Raw genomic sequence first — 21,167 nt, 5'->3', positions numbered from 1 at the left:
AGAGGCCATTACAGCATATACAACGTCAACTGCAGACAACACCCGTGACATCCAAAATGCAAACAGCTGTGTGTGTGAGAGAGAGCGGGGGAGACGCTCCCACAAATGAATGGAAGCACAAGGGGAGGAATAATGGCTTTGTTGGTCTGTAATCGGCACAATTAAAACTACTCTTTCTTCCTAAAGACTGCAAAGCAGGTAAGGGAGAAAGGCAAACACGTCACTCTCCCAGTGCCTCCTTACTATTGTTCTCTGAGGTCATTTCATCCCGTCGGTCAAAAACAGGCGTTGGTGAGAGAATCTCTGATATTTTATTTAACAAGAATCAAAGAGTACAACGTTGGGGATGCGGTTGCTATTGTAGAGGATGCAGGAGTAACGCAGGGAAAACACACCTGCATGTGATCTCCACCTTGTAAAGGCACAGGCAACTGAAACTACCCTGATATCTCCTCATCTAAAATCATCAAAGATGGTTTGATGTTCTCTAAGCTTTAGAACTCCCCGTGAACTCTACCCGCAGCCAAAGTTTGTTTGCTGCCCCGTACTGCACTTAATGTCAAGGCACCCCTAGTGCTCATCGCCCATGAGCTCACTCTTTGAATTCAACGGTAAGACTTGCCTCATTCCTCAAAGCGAATCCTTGTGTCGAGCGTGCACACTTGTTGACACACACGGTCGCTACGCAGCACAGAAACCCCCCCCCCCCCGTGACGCACGCACCCGCGCATCACCTCCCAGTTCTCGCCAACCAGGGTCACCAAGTGTAAGGTTTTTTTGGTGGCTGCTGGGTAATTTTCTGGTCAGTGTCAGTCTTTCTTTCCCCTGCTCCGCTGCCAAGAGGAAATGAAGGGATGATCTCTCCGCTCTCCTCCACTCGTCACTCCCAGCGAAAAACAAACAGGAACACTTTATAACCTGATGTTGACCTACAGCGAGGAACAACAACAGCCTACTAGTGGTGTTTACTTCAGGATGAGTTACTTAATCTGATACAACAGCACGGCCCCTGCTGGAATGGTGCAATCCAGTTCCCACAAAGGGATCTTAAAGCGCTGCCGTTTTAAGAGACAGTTGAGGAGCACTGTTTATAAAAGAGAATTCAATAAACACCATAGATCAGTTAAAATAATACACCTGTCGGATGTGATGAAATGCCGTGGAAACAAGCGTTTGGGTTCCATTGCTGTTCACCCTAATTTCTGTCTGTTGTGAACCATCTGCCTGGAAACAATAGTCTTCAGAGTAAAACTGTAAAGATAATAAAATCTTATTCTTCCATCAACAGGATCCACTAAACGGAGACCACAAGCTTCCCTCGATAGAATCTACACTATGCACAGTTGCATAGCAGCCACCTGGTGTGTGTGTGTGGGTGTGTGTGTGTGTGTTTACATATGTGGTACGAGGGCTCACACACACCTGTTCTTCCTTCAGCCCCAGCCCAGGCACCAGGCCCGAGCCCCAAACAAAGCTTCCCTCTGTACAGACACGGACACTGTTTGCCTCCTTGCTCTGTCCCCCCCACCTCCCCTCCCCCGAATGCTGCCTCGACTGAAACCCAAACACACCGTTTGCCGTTGGTGGGTGAAAAAGATTTTTCACCCACGTGTACCCAAGTGCCAGGAGGAGAGAAAGAAAAAAGGTCTTCCCAGAGAGTCATCTGGTTCTAATGCATGGCCCGCTGGTGTGGATTACAAGCACATATTACAGGAGAACTCGGGCTGACCCTTCATCTCGATCCCGGGGGGAAATGGGAGCCATCCAGCCACGGTGACTGGGGGGTTGAGGATCTGGGGGCCTGGGGAGCAGAGAGGTGAATAGAAGCCTGTGGGCAGACTGCCACCCCACATGATTGGTGTCCTTCTTCTATGAGGGAGATCTTTTCAGAAACCTTCTATTGAAAACAGGAAAAAAAACCCTCTCTTCCCTCGAACCTCTCAACGATGCTGAACAATGTCCTGCTTCAAATATTCCCTGTGGTCCGTCGAGCCTCTACCAGAGCTTCAACAACTTGTGAAGTATCCAAGGAGGTCTTCCATAATCATCAAAGTAACACTACAACATGCTTGTTTTATCACATTAAACCTAATAAGCAGCTGGCTACCCAGCAGGCCTTCGGGTTTTACTGGCCTGTATCGCGTTGGAAGGGGGTTTACTAGGGAGGTAAACAAGCACGGGAAAACGAGACTTGGAACGAAGCAACGGCTCATAAGGTTGGCGGCAAATCTGGATGTTTGGCCTAATAATCAGCTCAACAATGGAAAACATTCCCATTAAATCAGTGATAAACCAAACAAGATGCAGAGAGCACAATCATCCAAACTTTGCATCTACAATGTCCTTCACATCCACAATGTCAAAGAAAGCTGTTCTTACCTGTAGTATCTGGACTGTAGATAAGTGGAGCAGACGGCTTTGGACACATGGCTGGCTGAACCAAAGTCAATGACTTTGACTCTGTAGGGCTGTCGGGATGGGTCCACGAGCATGATGTTCTCCGGCTTCAGGTCAGCGTGAATCAGCCCCAGGCTCTTTAGTTTCATTAGAGCTGTGGCCACCTGCTGCAGCACGGGTCTGATGTATTTGAGCGGCAGAGGACTGAACTTGTTCTGCTTGAGGAAATCGTACAGGTTCTGCTCCAACATCTCAAACACCAGGCACGTGTGGTTCTTGTGCTGGAAGCACTCGTAGGCCCTCACAAAGTTGTAGTCGTCCGCGCTCTCCGTGCTGAGACGTGCAAGGATGCTGACCTCGATCTGGCCCTGCCGTGCGTACGAAGGGTGGTTTTTTAAGATCTTGATCGCCACTATCTCGTTAGTACCCCTCTTCCAGCACTTAACCACCTGTCCAAAGGTACCTCGTCCCAGGAACTCCAAGACTTCGTAGGTGTTGGTCATGGAGCAGAGCACCTCATGCTGTACCAGCTGGTAGTCCCCCTCATTGTTAGAGCCGCTGTTCTTGGATGTTGCTGTGGAGGTGGCAGTGGCCACCGTGGCCACCGTGGCCCCACTGGCTGCTCCGTTCTGGATCATGGGTGGGCCGTGCTCCTCAATGATCTGCACACTGCTGTTGTTGTCAAGCTCCTCACTCTTGCGTTTAAGCCCGCATCGCTGGTAGGTGTCGAGGAGACTGACGGTGCTGCGGCGTGTCAGGTTGTGAACCCCAACCGCGCCACCCACACCACTACCACCCCCTCCACCTCCACCACTACTGTTGCTGCTGCTGCCTCCACCCCCGCTGCCCAGCAGAGACCCCACGGCCCCCGAAGTGCTGCTGGCTGAGGCGACCACAATGTGGCCCGCGCTGGCTGGGAAGATGAGAGCCTGCTCGTAGGGCAGGGTGGAGCTGGCGACCTGCAGGGAGCTGTTGATGCCGAGGGGGCCACTGGTGGCCGACACGTTCTTGCTGCTGTTGTGGGTGTAGACTTTGCTGTGTGTGCCGTACCCTGTCATATCCCAGTTACAACTCTGCTCCACCTTCAGTTTCTTCACGCTAAAGAAGGCACTTGACTGGAGAGTGTGAGGGGAGAACACTTGCACTTGCGAGGCCATACCTGTAAGGCAACAGAGGGGAGGGGCAAGGAAGACAGGAGGGGAACGAAAGTGAGAGGTTAGGAATTTGAGAGTGTCTGAAACATGAGTGGTAGTCAGAAGCTTTAAATAAAGACAGCTTGGCTCAGAGTAGGTCATTAAAACACCGAGCACGCTGATGCGTCAGCATGTTAACCCACGACCTCTTTAACATCATAGTAAAGTCACAGGCCAAAATATCATTAAGCATTTGTTGCTTTTGCAATAAATCGTCTCTAAGTGGTACCATGATTTAATATTTTTGGAGTAAAACATTACAACTGGTGAAAAGGGGATTTTTAATAAAATGAGTTGTGTTACATAACATTTTAAACACAAAGATTTAGCAAAGAGACAAGTAGATTTAAACCAAAGTGGTGCTCATGCCAACCACTGGTTCATTCAGAACAAAAGCCATTTCCCTACCATTCCCACCTGTCCACCTGCAGCAAAGTAAATAGGCTAAGTGAATACTAAAAGAAAATACTTTCATAGGACACTCCACAGAGATAGAAGAGCAATATACAATCTTACAAATAAGATACTCGGGGAATGATTGCAATTTAATTTCCTGCAACGTAACTCAGCCCTAACATTTATTGGTACACACAATTACACACTTTAGGGAACGTGGTGGAAGAAATTTTCGTTCGAGCAACTATGAAAACAGGAGAGGGGGCACTGAACTCCCTCTCAACCACAGATCCTGAAGACAACAAAATAAAAGCAAAACTACAGCGAGGCTGTGCTCTGAACTCCTGGGAACAAGCTGCCTCAGAATAAGCAAAAGCTTCTCCAAGCAAACAACTGCCCAAAAATAGTCCCTCTCTTTATCTCTCTCTCTTCACAAACAGGCCTGTTTGTAGCATTGAAATGATTATTACGGCACAAGGAAGATTATATGAGACTCGTAGTAATGCTGTGTTTAAATAGTTTCCAGTAAACCCAAAATTAGTTTACTGCTAACAAACTAAGAGCTTCCACCTGGCCGTGCCAACGCCCACACACACAATTAGGCCTCATTGCCAATCAACTGATGCATGATTCAAAGATACTACGGTCGTAATGTGCACACAAACACTAACAAAACTCATACAAACAGCCATTAAACTTTGTTTACTGCTGGAAAAATTGCTGCCTTTGTGTGTTTAATAGACATCTTGAAAGCTGGGAATTTTTTTTTTTTTCTGTTTAAAGATAATTAGGGGACCGCACTCCCTCCAAGGACGACTCCTATAATTGTGGACTCCAATCTGAGGACGGAGAGGAGGGGACATGCGTGGTCACTTTGTCATTATTAGCCCTTTCCGTGGTTATGATGATGAATTCAGTAGGAAGCTGGCAGCCCTCCGCTATGCTTCATTTGTTTTGATTTTTTTTTAACTCTTCTGACCTCTTTCCTCCTGCTTTTCAGTTATTTTTATTTTTTTTTAGTTTCTCCTCTGGCCTTGCTTGGACTTACTAGTTATCTCTCTGGTCATCTGGTCTTAGCCCTAATGCGACAGGATTGAAGCTACAGTGCATATTAGGGCGCTCACTGTAAGCTCACACAGTAGCTGATGTAGCATAGTACGTCTGTGCTTCCTGTAGCTGTTAGTTAGTGATACCTGCACATAACAGCTCTGAACCATCTTTGGGTTTTTGCCATTTTTTTTTTTTTCTTTTTTCCGAAAGGCCCCATCTGGTCACTTTATGTCTAGTGCCGTAGCTATGCCTGGTCCAGATAGGTAATGAAGAACGTCCGCTAGGCTATTAGGGGCAAGGCTCTCTGCTAATCACATAAGCCACGAAGGCCAGATGTCACTCCTTGGATTACCAATTCCTGCGCCTGGACTTTACGCTAAAAATAATTTGAACGACGGGTTGCGTCACGGAGCAGCGTCAACAGCGTGTGACTGAGAGCCTGACGGGATAATCACAGACGCAGACTGATGGACACAAAGATGGATGGATGTACACGGAGCCAGCCTGTTCCTCTTATGGAAAATTCCAGCGTTCCATATCTGCCAGCATGATTATGGATAGCTCTGGGTTTTTACAAGGCCAGATTGAGGCAAGCTGCTCTTTGCATTTGTATCACATGAATTCCCCCTCAACCCTGATCTTAGTCACTCATTGACTCTGTCAGTTTTAACTCCGTGGTCAAAGAGTTCATTTAACATTGCCTACACAGTGCAATGAACTGAAGGCCATGCGTGTTCCCCTAAATTGGGGGTTTGCTCGGAAATTTAGAAGACAAAAGTTTTTAGAAATGCCCAGGAAACTCTGGAGACTCTGCTTCGTCTCGTTAGGAAGTTTCACACAGTGGGCCTTAAAAAGAAAACGAAAAGTGTGCAAACAGCAGAACAGTTTAAGGCCTTGTGCGAAACACAGATAAGTAATTAAATGAACCACAAGCAAGAGGTCAAATGGCTGGAATGTTATCTCATGACAACATACACAGGCAACAATGTGACCAATTATACTTCACTGGGAAAGTGAGTCCTCATGAATCAGTCTTCATCCCAGCCCAAGTTCAAACATATTTACGATCGAGAATCTGAGCAAACAAAGCCCCTATACAGTTGCAAGAAAGGACGCAGCGCAAAAGACCTTCCCTTGAAAATATCCTCTTGAAGTTTATTTGAATTTCTGAACTCTTTGCCAAGCGCAAAACTGTAAAGGTCCATTGTTGTACATTTACAACACTGGAATGCCTTCAGTAGCCAGGGCTTTCCATTTAACATACCTAAAGGAACACTGTGTGTCCCACACACTGCAATTAAGCATACCAGAGAGGCATTTTCCACTGTTTAGAGGCAGCATGTTGAAATGGTAATAGTCAATGTTTTCAGAGAGATTACTTCTCTGTCAGGGGTTTGTTAATCTTCTTTTTGGGAGGATCAGGGCCATTCTGCATGCCATGCGAGGGTGAGAGATGGACTGAAAGGGAGGGAAGAAGAATAGAGCGTGGAGAGCAGGGCCATGAGTGGCCCTCACATTCTAGCCTGTGACCTGCTTCTGTTTGCCGTCTTTTATTAAACCCGTCATTTATAGTCCGCTGACAACATGACAGAGTATTGATGAGGACGCCTTTAGACACCACCAAAGCTGCCAAGGAGCCCTTTGTAACTACAAATAGTCTTTTAATATAAAAACCTGCTTGCCATTCAGCCCATGCCTGTCCTCAAAGTCCTGTGCTTCACACAAATCCTAATGGCAAAAATGAATTAAGAAATGGGCAAATGTTTATCAATCACTAGAGCAACTGTTCCATGCTCAGTCTGAGCTAAAAGGGTCTGCGAGGAAAAAGACAATAACTGGTCATCACCAGGGAGACAATCCAGAGACGGTAGTCAGGTCTCTCTGGCCAATGTCCCTTGGCATGGATGTACCGTACAGCATATACGGGCTACTTCCTGAGGTCTAATGTCTGCGGACACCAACGGAGACGCTCTAGTGACCCCGTCTCTTTACTGGACATCCCAGTGTCTGCATTACTGGAGGGCGTTAGGGAGGCGAGCCAAATCGCTGCCTAATGAAATGACTTCTGACTGTCTAGACAAAGCATTACCTCAACCTTCACTGTGTGTGTGTGTTGCATGCCACACCTCCACTCTTCTTCTAAACACCTGACACACACTGATTTAAGACGCACTGAAACAAAAGAGCAGTACAGTTTGCTTCATTTCTCCCTATGATGGATTCTCAGAGTTTCTGTAACTCTTATGAATGAATGAACATCATTCTCCCTAAAGATATTCCTCCCTTTAGAGCAGGGGTGTCCAACTCATTTTAGTTTGGGGGCCACATACAGCCCAATTTGATCTCAAACAGGCCAGACCGGTCTGCTGTTTAGTCCTGGGTCTCAGTGTTGTCCACTTCTCTTACTAAAACAGTGGACAAAGTAGGAAAAATTAAAGCCTTTCATGTAGTTTTTGCACTTTTCATGCTGTGGGCCAGATTAGACCCTCCGACGGGCTGCTTTTGGCCCACGAGCCTTATGTTTGACACCTGTGCTTTAGAGATATTCCCGAATAGGTGTACAGCACCTGTTTTGCAACCACCAAATCAGTCAGTTTGCACACTATGGCCTTTTTTGGCCCTTACTTATCCGTGTTTTCTTTTAAATTTGCCATCTATAAATCTATATATATTTGAACCGTGTTACATGTACAGTAAAAAGGCATCATGGTCGACAGAGTCACTGGAGGAAAACCTGTTGTGGGGGCAGTGACAGAGACTTTGGGGATAAATGCAACAGTGAACACACCACTGAAGAGGAACATCTTGTTCACACAGAGCAGTTTAGCCTCGTGTTCCTGCCTCCTGCCTCAGTTCTGTCCTCTGTGGGGGAGCTGGAGCTTGACACTACAGTCTTTCTCCCTCTCTTTCTCTCTCCCTCTCTCCCTCTCTCCCTCCCTCTCTCTCGAGGCCACTATTGACCATCCTGTCTGCTTTTTTAGCTCTCTCATCTTTGCTTATTTATAGAATAATGCATCAGCCGGGCTCGCGGGGAGGCACTGTCGCGAAGGCTGCCGCTGCTCCATCAGGCTTAATGTTCATCCCGACTACAGTATTTGACCAGTCGGAATGGCCTCGCCGGTCCTCCGTGCTCTCTTAACAAACCAACAAAAAGAGGACAAATATCCATCGAGCATATGGGCAGACTAAAAGGCAAACACGAATGCTGGTTCACAGATATACGCAGGACTTCTCGGCTCATAAATCAACAACATGCCTGCTGTAAATGTGACACTCCCTCATCTCTCCCCTTTTTTTTTCCTGGAAGCAAACAGCCAAAGATACAACATGTTGTGTTAGCTGTGAGATAACATGTTCACTCAGCACTTGTTAAAATGCATATGCATAGATACAAGAACACACACACACACACACACACACACACACACACACACACACAAGCTGTTGCAGCAACATGTGAGCATTCACATGAGCCACAGATATAAAGAAGTAAGTCTTCCGGAAACAGATATGAAACACAATCTCTGAATGTGTTATTACTTTATTATGGTCTACCTGAGCCGTGATACTATTTTTTTTTTTTTTTTTTGTGCAGTTAAAGTTTCGGTGCAAACAATTCCAGACGCAAAGGTGAAAAAGTTGGTGCCCTGGGACAACTGTGATAAGGAAGCCGCTATTCACATTGTAAACGTGGTCATAAAACGGCTGGTGTGAAGAAGAACATTTGCCTTGTTTATACTGCCAGGTCAGCCTAACCAGGCGCTGGACCAAGGCGCAGGGAGGAGTGGGAGATGAGGAGGGGGGAAGAGGTGGGTGGCAGAGAGGCTCTGGATTTCTTATTAATCAAATCACGAGTGGAGTAAGCGTACAAAGCACTAAACTTCCTCCCTACCGAGTGAAAAGAAAGAGAGAAAAGAGTAATAGCAGCATTTCTTTGTTGCGGTAAAACACTGAATGTGGAGCTAAAATGAAGAAAATATTTGTTCTGCGGAGAGGTCTCACGTGTTGCAGCACAAAACGAGGAGGAGGGAGCTGAAACCGTGCCCGATCATAAACCAACGGCACCTGTTAACTCAAGGCTTGCCTACACTACCGCCGAGATCTACTGTATATATCAAGCCGCGCTGCTTTGACTACAGTTGCAAACAGAGCGCAGGGCCACACAACTGATAAGCAGCTGCTCTCTCCATAACGCTTATCATTTACACACAGTACGAAACACCCCACTACAGCACACTTCCTCTTGTAACACCGGGATTCACAACAACAGCCGGACACAATGATGAGATCAACGCATGAGAACTACAGGCGAGGGGGAGAGAGAGAGAGATGAAGAAAACGCCGCACAATGGTCAATTGATCGGCGCAGAGTCAGAGCGGTATGGATTTTTATTGCGTCCCTCTCGCGTCGCGCTGCGGTCTACGGGCAGCGTGAGGTTTTAGCATGAATGTGAATGATGGCCTTGTGTGCACCTCAGTCTGAGGTTTTCAAAGGATTGGCACTTCAGGACAAAAGCCGTTGATATGCAAACACAGACTCGAAATTAAACAACGCTGATGCTCACGAACGGCGCACACGTGCTCGTATACGCACAAACACAAGGAGCCAGGTTCCTTCTCAACAGCGATCAACATTTTAGTTGTTATTCAAACCGACGATTGTGCTCACAAAAGGCCCAGGGTAGAGTGAGGCTTGGGACTGAACCTTTCATAGATGGAGACCTTAATTTTCCTTCTAAAGGCCCAGGTCACACAGATGTAATTATATTCTCAAACCGAAATGATCAAAGAACGGAAAAAAAAAAAGGAAGGGATTTTAAAAAATACTGAATTTTTTAAAAAAACATGGTTTTCATTGTGTGTGAGATCCCTTGTTATTCTTATTGTTATTATGAAGCCTTGCCAGAGCTGTATCAGTCACGATAAGATTATCTCTCTTAAAGTGTTTAATGACTGAAAGTCATTTTATTATATTTTTAGAGACTATTTGCGGTGGGTACACTGAACTAATTGATTTCAACTGTGCAAAGACTCAAACGGCGGAAGACAGAGACAGAGGGGAAAAGACGCCGAACGGAAGGCGTGCTCCCTTGGACGGCGTTTCGAGGAGACGGCATCATCTCCCCACCCTGCCACCCTGCCCTGTCCCATGGAACAGTCTTCTGGTTTTGGGTGTGTTCTCAAAACTCAAGGGTCAAAGTCTGCTGCTGCATTAATATCCAACAGAGACAGCTGGAATAACACCCGTCCGGCTCGGCGCGCTCGGCTCCGCCAAAGGATGCAACGCACGCAACGCTCCGCAAATGTGTGTACGCACGTGTAGGCAGGCATGTACCTACGGACGCCTATGCATTTCTGAGACTCCACGTGTGTGCTCACTCCACGACTTCTGAGGACTACGCAGCCACGGCTTTGTATGAACAGGCAGTGTGAAAACAACCAACTCCCCGAAAAACGCACACGCAAGCCCAGAGGGATAAAATCAGATGCCCCACCCGTGCAATATCAAGCGATGAACCCCGACAACAGGAACCAGTTTAACCTGACCAGGCATGCACACATCCTGGATCTCTAAAACCCACTTGTATTCAAACAGTTAATCTGTTAGCTTGTCTATGTTTAAAAGGAGATATTAGGAAATATATTTTGGGATGTCTTACTTGTCTTGCATTAAATAAAAACGACTGCAAACAACCAAGCTGCAGCTGTTACTGTCAGTTGTGACCTAGAGGGCAATGATTAGTGCTGATGCTTGTGCATGAAATCCAGTTTTTATTGGCTCCGAGATGACAGATAAAAGAAGAAACAGGCAACTTCTGACCGTCTTACATCAGCTCTCTTTATATCCCCCACATGTGGTTGGAACCTGCTCCCCCAACCCCCCCCCACCGACGGATGCCACCCCACCTAAATACAAGCTGAGGATGGTACATATCCTTCCCAATGCAACAAGAGTGTGGGATATTTCGAGGTGCTGCGTGAATCTGGAGTTCAGGGCATATTAAGGCCATAGAAATCAGACTACTTCGGGCTACGTGCCTTTTTTCTACCTCTGAGATGCCTCAACATGTATTTCTGACTTCATAGTGCAGGTGACTCATCTATATGCATGCTTAATAAATTGTTTTAATCCCTTAATCTCTCTTCTTCCCCTTCTTTTGAAACTTCTTTCCTTCCGCAGCTCCTCTTATTCTCTCTGACAAACCTGCCGGCCAAATGACTACAGCGCACACATACACACACAGCGAACGCGCGCTCTCGTACCAATTTAGCAAGGCATATGTGTCCTTAATCCAACTGACAGTGGTGTCATAAACATGGCTGTTAAATCCTTCTGGCCGCACAGCCGAGGTAGTAAATATGGCCGGCCAACTCAGCCCTCCGCGACTGATTCAGCGTGAAAATCATGGCTTTAGCTGATCATATTTACAGTGTCCTCCGAGTCGTAAATAGCAGCCAAAACCAGGCAGGAAACGGCCGCTCTGACCATCAGTTTAACAAACACATACCGGGCGGCCGTGCACAGAAAGCGCCGATAATGCATAAATGGTAAACACCTCGCAGGATGAGGATGAGAGCCGCCTTTTGCAATTACGCACATTACGGGCACACTTATGTTCAGCAAATTAGACAAAACAAGCATGCATGTACAGTAGGAATGTGGCAGTTTAGGTCTGATCCTGTGATCTGGGGATGTTTCTGAAGTCCTGGTTTTGGGGAAGCTGAGAATTTTAAACGGATGGAAAGGAGGAGCTGTGGGAAGTTAGTAAATAATGATTCATTATGTTTACTGTGAATAAAGATAGAAAGGCCGGTAGTCTGTTAGCCTACTTGAGGTTGTTTTTGTCCGGCCTATTGAAATGTTTAATGGAACCGAATGAGCTCCAAGAGAGAGGGATTCCCTGATGTCTTTAAGTTTAATGCTTATGAATGCAGAGCTCACCTGCTGTCTCGTCTCGCCGAGGCCTAATGAGGTCAAAACAGGAGGTCTAGCCTGGCTTGGCCGGGCCTGGCCTGGACTGATCTGGAGCAGTGGAGGAGACAGAACATGTCCTCGCAGCTAAAGGTCAACTTCTGGCCTTTTTTCTGGGACATTTTCTCTAAAAGAGTCCTGGAGGGGGGGGGGGGCAAACAAGTTTGTGGCGCTTAAGCAGCTGCCGGGATCTGTCAGGCGAGCCGAGCAGACAGACAACACTGATCCCAGATGTAGGAAGGAGACAGGTTAAATGGGTGAGATCTACGACCCCCAACAACAGCGGGGGCAAACACCACCTCCTCCGAACTCCCTCCCTTGGAATCCCCTCACTCATTCAAACTAACCACGACCCCCCACCCACCCTCCCACCTCCTGAAGAAGGTATTCATCTCTCGAGCCCAGCTCAGCTCCACCACCTACCTCCCTCCCTCATTCCAATTTCTGCCTCACCCCCCCCCCCGAGTTCCAGCGCTCGCCATCTCTCTGCCATTCTCCCTCTTCATCTCTGTCTCTCAGGCTGAACGCAGGGGTCAGTTCAAAAGGCTGCCAGGCAGCGCTGCTGGCTGGCCATAGCGAGCCTGAGGCTTTGAAGTGAGGAGTGGATCTAAAAGGTGCCTGCTTCTCATACTGCAACACACTTGGGCCCGGTACTATAAACAAGAGCCGCGATCGAACTCATGTTTAGCCGTGTTTACCATAAATCCACGTTCACACTTCTTAATAATAAGCCACGTGTGAACGAGGAGCACACGGGCGGCGTTTCCATAAATAAATGTTACTATTGTTTCTGTTTTATGAGCTCAGTGTCGCTGGCAGACGATGCAGGCTTCAACCACGAGTCCACTAAAATAAAATAAGACGGGCCGGGAAGGAGATCTGCTCATCTTTCCGAATGAAATAATATGAACTTTTCCTCAAACTTTACAGATATTACAAAGATATTACAGGCTCAAACTGCCATTAAATAACCATAATCATTCGCTCATTTCGCAACCGAATATTAGTTAAAGTCTTCAGAGATGCGGCAGCACTGCAGCCAGGAAGAAATATTACTTAGAGTTGGGACATTCGGCTTTTTAGTATGTCAGGGCTGGAGTGTTATTAGAGGAGCCACTGGAATGTCTAATTGAATCAATGACTTTTCAACATCCCTCTCTCTCTCTCTCTCTCTCTCTCTCTCTCTCCGCATTATCCCTTAAAAGCTCATAAAAGCTTGGTTTCCAGTTTTCAGCAGTAAGGAATAAATCTTCTTTTTTTATATTTTATTTTATTTTTTTTTCTTCTGCTACATATTTGAATATTACACAGACACCGAGATCATTTGAGTCCATTTCATTACTCTAAAATTTGGAGAGATTCCTTTCAACGCGGTTCATCATTTCAGCTCCCGCTTCCTCGTTTGATGCGTGACTTGTTAGTTTACCCTCTTTTTGAAAGACATTCTCCGCAAGGTAGAAAGGGAGTCCTTGATCTAAACTCCGTTAAGAAAAATATACATAATTGGCCTGAGAGAGAAAGAAGCGCGACTGTCTCTGTCAGTGACCATATTTCAATTTCTGGCAAACGTGGTTGAAGAATAAGGAGAAGCACACAGCATGCAATGAAAAAGAAAAACAAAGATTGTAATAATGATTAAATAGGAAGATGAGAAGTGGACAACGGCGGTATGCGAAGAAGAAGAATAGGAGAATAAGGCTAAGGCTGCTCATTTCCATGCCTGTTGACTCTTTTGACTACCCCAGTCCTCGTCTATTGCTGCCTCCTTTCTCTGTTCTGTGGCTTTTGCCTCCTGGCTCCGGACCGAAATGGGCTTGAGCGCTCGTCTGAGCTTTGAAGTCCTTTGGTTATCAGCCAAGCGTAGCGCTGTACCTGCAGCCATCTGTGAAGGGGCCGCCAGCAGCCGCCCATCGCGCCACTTCCCTTCCATGACTGAGAGGGGCCGGAGCCAGGAGTGGCGATGAGGCTGGCAGCGGCACTTAGCCCACGTTGGCTGGCCGCGCACGGTACGGTCCGTGTGTTTGTGTCAAAGGATACGAGCTCGTGCACCTTAACCTCCCCGCCGACCTCAGTGGCCTAATCTTAACGTGTAATTCATACCTTCTACGCTCATTTTAATATCTGTCTGTAAACACTCCCCGCTCTCCCTCTCTATCCTCACCCGCACGCCGTGCCTCTTCCCTCTCAGAAGAGGAGGAAAAATGCGGAGGTTATGAAAGGGTTGATTAAAAACTGCAAAGCATTTTTCATTCCCCGCCTCACGCAATATGAAGAGACGGTTAGGATCTTTTGTTTAAATGAAGTGGCTGTGAATGTGCTTGTTGCCCTCACAGCTGTAGCGCCTTGCATCATCTGTTGTCTTTGCATTCGCTGTTCAACTTTTTCTGTTGCATCACGTGTGTGTGTGTGTGCATTGTGACGGGGGAAAGGGCCAAACGAGCCGGTGATAAATACAGTCAGGGCTCTGGCAGCTCTCTTCCAGAGAGTGCAATGTCAAATGGACCCGTGTTTTGCAGGGGGTAGGGGGGGACATTATCACAAACAATAGGATTAAGAGCCGGGACAATGTGCAGCAAAAACAAGCCGCTGGTTTGGTTTGGGGGGGTTAGAGATGGGACGAGGCAATAAGATAAAGCTGGGAGGGGGGAGAGGCTGAGAGAGGCGGGAAGGGATGGGGAGAGTGTGAGGGCTGTGGAGTGGGGGTCATGATTAGAAGGAACAAAAAAGCTACAGTAGCCAGACCTCTTCTCAGACCATCCTCCAATTACACACACACACACACATAGGGGCTTCCAATCTGGCCATCAGGCTGTTGCTGAAGTGTCACATGGGCACCATGTGTGCTGGCCAATGGCCTCTCGGCTTATCAACAAACAGAGCGGGATGGAAGCACAGATAAGAGATAGATGTGGGGGTGGGGCGGCGAAATGCAGGGTGGGAACTGGAGAGGTGGAGGGGAGTGGGGGGGGGGTCATTGGCGGACGATGAGAGATTGCAAAGTGAGCGCACAATATGCAGTGCATGAGCAAAAAAATTAAAAATGATGCAGATAATTCCCATGCTGCACCGTGCAATATTATTCACATATATATAAAAAAAAATGATTATTTTACATCTTCAGCACATAAAGTGCCCTTTATGCTCCAGGAATCCCTTTGTAATTAGCACTTAACAGGCCCAAGTTAACAAAAGGATTTATTCAGTCGGTGCAGTGCTGAGAAAGTAGTGAAATGTGAACCTTTGTTTGAACTGTGGCTCTCAAAGCTGATCAAAGCCGTGGATGTGTCAGAAGGTACAGAGACTCTCATCATGCACCATGCTTTTTTAACTCATACAGATATAGTCGGTTACTACACAACGTGCTGCAAGAACTGGTTACTTAATACAGCAACTGATGTTTTTTTCTAACATGCATGACAGTAAAATAGTCATTTTAGGTGAAATGGCCACACAGTTTGTTAATCGAAGCCCACTGCAATACAGCAAGAGCAGGTTTTCGAGTGCAGATGCCCCATTTCTGCAATTCAAATCTGTTGCAACTTAAAGATGCCAGTTACACCAGTTTCCTCCCTAACAGGGGCTGTAAGCGTCACACTCCCAGTCAAGAGCCAGAGGCATCTGTTCCAAACAAGCTGACACCACACACAATGTGAAACAAAAGTGCAGGGGGGGGGGGTAAAAAAAGAGCCTTCGCACATGCATGACAACCAACACGGAAATGCCTTGTGTAAGCAGTCGGCAGGGTTGAGGCTCCATCCCAGCCAATCTTCTGCACCCTTTCCCCTTAGATAAAAAAAACGAACTCATGTCAGCAACTGATGTGGTCTCCCTGTTCAAGGACCTCAGAGCTGGGCTTTCGGAGCTGTTTCTGACAGAGCTCTGAAGCATATGGCAGAGGCACTAAAAAAAAACAAAAAAAAAAATAGGAGGCAGAGAGAAAATGCAAAGTCCCCATGCATCTCAATTAAATTTCCTCCGTGCACAAGAACCATTCAGAGGAATGATGTTGCGATGCGAGGACCGTGGGCAGTGGCAAAATCTCCTAAAAGCGCATATGAAAATTTGAAGCTGCTGAAAGCGGCCGCGAGAATTCTGCTCATATTGAAGGCTGAAGGCTCCTGTGTCGACCGCTCTCCACTAACCTGTCATTTCAGTTCTGCCTCACCCACCTCCCACCGGTTTCTAAAACTCTCAGATCACACCTGTGAACTATTTGAGCGCACCAGAGGGCTCACATATTCCCCCGTCTTCACATAAAACTCACATTCTTCCTCCTTCCAAAGCCTCAGCTACTTCCACTAAATGCTTCAACAAATCAATAGCACAAAGAATCCCCGAACACTGGATTTCACTTTCTTTTCAGATAGGAAGCTTTGAATAATGCAAAAGCGATACTTGTAAAGACAGCTTATCCATTTTCATAACCCTTTCCGAGCACACCAAGCCACGGGGTGATGAATCAAGTCAAGAAAAAAGATCAAAATGGCCACTGAGTCAAAATAAAAAGCAAAGAGATGCATGTTCACAACTGCATCTATAAACAATTTTGCGAAGTGATAACTATTTTTTCTTGCAAGCTTTTTAACTTTCGCCAACTGAAGCTATCCTCCCTCCACAAGTCCGTGTCTTTTTCTTTTTTTCTTCACAGTGGACAGTAAAGAGCTAAACACACCACCCTGCTTGTCATAACAATCAGGAAGAGAGAGACCCTCCATCGGTTCCCCTGACTCCACCGCGGGGTGTGGCCCTGCCATGGCCCCCCAGAGGCGCCCAGGGTTCTTCCTGCAATTCTAATCAAAGTTTAAAAAGCTGCAACCTTGGAGTCTAAGTCTGGGTCGTGGTCTGTGAGGAAGATATCAATCAAGCAGCTCCAAACAAGCGTGAGGGGAAGAGAGGGGGAGACAGGCAGAGTGGAGGGCTGTTTCTGAGAAAGTCTCGCTCCTTCCGTCCTTCTCTCTTTCTCACTGTCCTCGGAGTCCACTCAGCCGGGGCAGGGTGCGTTCCCCATACCCGGAAAGCACCGGGTAATTCAAAGTCGCATTATCGCGCAATGTTTGCGTGGATGGATAAAACATTAATCTGGCTGTGATGCCGCACCGCCTGTCACCACCACCGTGATCATCATCAGCCTCTGACTCACGCTCTGTCCATTTTTTCCAGGCGGGAATGAATCAATCCACTCCGGGACAGCACTGGTAGACCTGCGAGGTCGGCAAATGAAGTTCCCATCCTGCCCAGTGCCAGGTTCTGCAGCTGCCTAATCCTCTCGCAGGCCTGTCCAATAAACATGGGACGCCGCTTGTGCAGGGACTCGCAGACAGATAGAGACATATGCACATGCATGCATGAGCACACCCGTATCTGGCCAAGCAAGGGGACAGGCGGTCAAGAAGTCAGGGTTTGGCAACGACTGAATATTAGCTTTTCCACAGCTGGGGGTGGGGTGGGGGGTGGGGGGGCTGCTGAACCTGCTCCGTTCATCAGACATCCATCAAGGTGTCAGTTTGGGTTATGAGACCAGGCTCCCAGGGTGATCACACCACTACACTTCCAGTCAGCAGGTCTGCCTGATGGCCTTCTGTCTGGGCCAAGAAGGACTGAAGGCAAACAAAACAAAACAAGCAAACCCCACAGGAAAAGACCACAATCTGAGAGCACAGCAACCACTATCAGTTTCATGAAAATCCCTTACTTATATGATGCTATTACGAATATAAGAAAACACAAACACGTTTTCCTTAACAAGCACAACTTTAAACAATCACAGGACGTAGTTAATCATATAGATTTAAGTTATTAGTTGCCCTGTAGCCAGGGGTGAGTAATTACCATAATAGCCGATCCCATTCTATGTGAAGGGCCCCCCAGACCTATTTTCCACCGGAGACTTTGGCCATTTCCATGACTGCTCCACATAACAGCCCTCTCCAACACTGAGGAGGACAGGCAAGGTAATTAATTCCCCCTGCTGCCTCTTTCTCTTCCCTTCTCCTCCTCTCCGTGGCGGAGGAAAAAGCCGGGGAATGTAATTTACACTAATTACCTTTTGCATAGGAGTCTCATTTCAACTTTCCTTTTCATGTTGAAGCGCCAGGGTCTCAGGCTACGCCTCGAAGCCTCAACACCCCTAATGAAAAATCACTACGATCTTCCTATAGGGACATGACAGCACTTAGTGTTACCAGCAGCCGCGTTGTACTTCATGATAGCAGCCTACCATGCCGCCTAAATATGAAGTTAAGAGTTTGAGGGTGATATTTGTATAATGTCACTTTAAGATGTGTTTAAAGTGTCACTTTCCATTAGGTAGTTTCAGAACAGAAAAGCAGGGGTTCCCTTTAATACCAGCAGAGGGACTATAGAGTAGCTAGATACTAAACATGAGGCTGCCCCAAAATAAATACAGGAAACATCAAGGGTCAATTATTAGGCTTTGCTGCCATTCACTTTGTATTTGCGTGTGATCATGTGTTTAAATGTGTTCAATCCACAGGACGCTGGTGTAGGCTGCCTGTCTGAGGCAGCATCTCTCCGGGCTACAGCACTTCTGAATGATGCACAACTACATCTGACTGAACGAAATCCACAACAACACAAAATCGCACGCAGCTGCTCCGCCACGTTCGTTTCTGATCACACTTTTTAACCTTTAGGGTGATATTTGCCCACGGCTGCAGTTCACGGAGCCCCCGACCGTGCGCGGATTACGATGGGCCGTTTGGGATTGTTTTTTTTTTATTATTATTATTTTTATTTATAACCCACCTTGCAGCGACATTGCAAAGAAGAAACAATTGTGTGAATTTCCCTCCCCCGAAATACAAAAAAAAGAAAAGACAAAAAACCCTGTATGACAGCAAATAATTTAGAGAAGCATGAGGGGTAGCGTTCTCTCAATTGGATTAGTCACAGCCACAATGCTGCAGCGATAGCGAAATACGCTGTGTTTAAGCTTGGCTTTCCGGAAGACAAACACATACATGGATCAATGCACCAATGCACTGAGACACATAAAGTCAAGATAGTTGTTGTTGTTCTTCTTCTTTATTTAATTGACGTGGAATAACTAGAGATAAGGGGGATTGAACACACCGGGACCGATCGGTCTCCGATCTTCTTTCATTCCTTCTCATTCTTTAATCAGAGCTATATAATTTCAACCAGGAACAAACACGAGAACAGAACACAACATCACCAGGTGTCGGGACACACAGTGTGTCAGACACCAGGCTTGCGTCTGACCTTATTAAGGAGGTTTTTGTAGCCGTCTCAAGCGCTATTTTAACGGACACGGCTCAGACTGGCACCACATCTTGACTGAGCAATATTCTTTAACTGTGGCCAAAAGCGTTAAAGCGCAAAAACCTCCCGCTGGGGATTTGACAGCCTACTTGTCGTATGCGTTCGGAAAATATCAGGATAATACGTGTTGTTTTTGATTTTTGACAGAAGGAAAAGAGGATGCGACGCATCTATCTCACCCCCCGTGCGAACCGCAATACAATTGTATCACAACTGACACAGTAGGTACACAGCCGCGCAGGAGGAAAAAGAAAAAAAGCACAAATTCACACCTTACCTTCGTATACAGGGGCCATCGGTGCAAGGATTTCTGTTATTCATGGCAAAAAATAAAGCGAGATTTCTGTTCAAAACTCAATAAAAATCTGCCATCTTGAAACACTGATGAGAGGGTCGCCGCGGTCTCCTGCATTACTGGCCCAGTTCATTAGTGTGAAAAATGCTCATAATTCATATCCAGGCGTTTTTTCCTTCCCTTCTTCCTCCAAAACGCAGGGTCCGACGCGAGGAAGAGGGGACAGAGGAGAGGCCGTGCAGTTCAAATCCCGCCTGCGGTGCGTTATTTTTTTTTTTTTCCGGGCTCAGATGATGAGCCACGATGACAGGTTTACTTCAGCTATTGTGCGACATGTCTGTGGAGTGAGGAGTCTCTGCAAAAGTTGCAGTGGTCAGAGCGCAGCGAGTTTGGTGTACAGTGAGAGAGTCGATCGACGATCGCGTCGATGGGAGGCAGCGAGGAGATGCAGCACTCCGGGCTCCGAAACAAACACTTCAGCCCTGGATTAGCAAGAATAATAATAATAATGACAATAATAAATCATCATCTTTACAATAAAAATATTCAAGCTGAGATTTAGAGTCTTTAAAATGTAAATAGGGGAAATTATAGCATTATAGCATAGCATATGATTTATCTTCACTCTCAAACACACTGGCAAATATGTGTGCTTTATAAAACAAATAAAAAATAAATACATTAAAACATTTTCACATCACAATTAAAGAGCAATAAGTGTTTAATATTGAATAAAATTGGATAAAGGATGTAAACAACTTAGAATAATAGTAGGCTAATAATAATAAAACTGGAAACAATATTTTTTTTTAGTGTAATTACAGTATTGAGATACCTTTTTCCTCCTTTTTAAATCTGGACAAATTAAAAAATATTACATGTATTTTTGTTTGTTTATGTTTTGTGCTCAATTTTGAACTTTTTAATTTCATTTTAACAGTAATATATTTATATATATACTCAACTGACACATTTTCTAGTAACGATAAGAGCGATAATCTTTGCCAGGCGATGTAATTATTCGTCTTTCTTCCTAGCAAACAGCTGTTGACATGGCTGGCTCCCCGTGCAAAGTGCATCCGGGTCGGACGATTCCGCACTCGATTGCTCGGGCCTGCGTGAAGCCGAAGCGCTCCCACTGTAGCCCTACAGTATGACGACATGAGATTTGCACAGAATGAACTGGAATCGGATTACACCGGCTCACACAAATGTGAGTAATCTGTCATTTGCCAGCGATCCTGCACTCGCAGCAATACGCGCACCGGCCTCTAAATTAAACACGTCGATTTAGACACGAGGGTGGTTGTTCACGGGGCAGTGCGCACGGTTCAGCTATTTCAACCGTTTCGTTAAAGAGCAACGCACGGGAGTGGTTTGATCCAGCAAGGCACAAAGTAGCAAAAGTACGCTACAAATGCAGTTTATGAGTGCATTTCATCACCGATTGACTCACGGTGAAAAAACAATCAGTGCTGAGCTGCCTTCAGCAAATGCTGCGCTTAAGCCATGCAGCTTTGCAGCGAGTTATGCAATTACTTATTCAGTTGAAGTATGTCAC

General features: G+C 46.4%; 1 protein-coding gene across 4 annotated transcripts in view; it reads right to left on the bottom strand.

Moving 5' to 3' along the window:
• Nucleotides 1-20,296, bottom strand: part of hipk2 (homeodomain interacting protein kinase 2) — a 65,670-nt gene extending 45,374 nt beyond the window's left edge. For all 4 annotated transcript variants that reach the window (XM_084554842.1, XM_084554843.1, XM_084554844.1 and 1 more), the window contains exons 1-2: nt 19,589-20,296; nt 2,380-3,556 (exon numbers count right to left, since the gene is read on the bottom strand). In XM_084554842.1, the coding sequence (XP_084410968.1) occupies nt 2,380-3,556; nt 19,589-19,607 (1,196 nt within the window). In that variant the 5' untranslated portion in view covers nt 19,608-20,296. The remainder of the gene's footprint in view (nt 1-2,379; nt 3,557-19,588) is intronic.
• Nucleotides 20,297-21,167: the final 871 nt, after the last annotated feature.

This window comes from Chelon labrosus (genome assembly GCF_963514085.1).
Source record: "Chelon labrosus genome assembly, chromosome: 11".
NCBI classification, from domain to species: Eukaryota; Metazoa; Chordata; class Actinopteri; order Mugiliformes; family Mugilidae; genus Chelon; species Chelon labrosus.
This window is presented reverse-complemented; position numbering and strand designations above follow the sequence as displayed.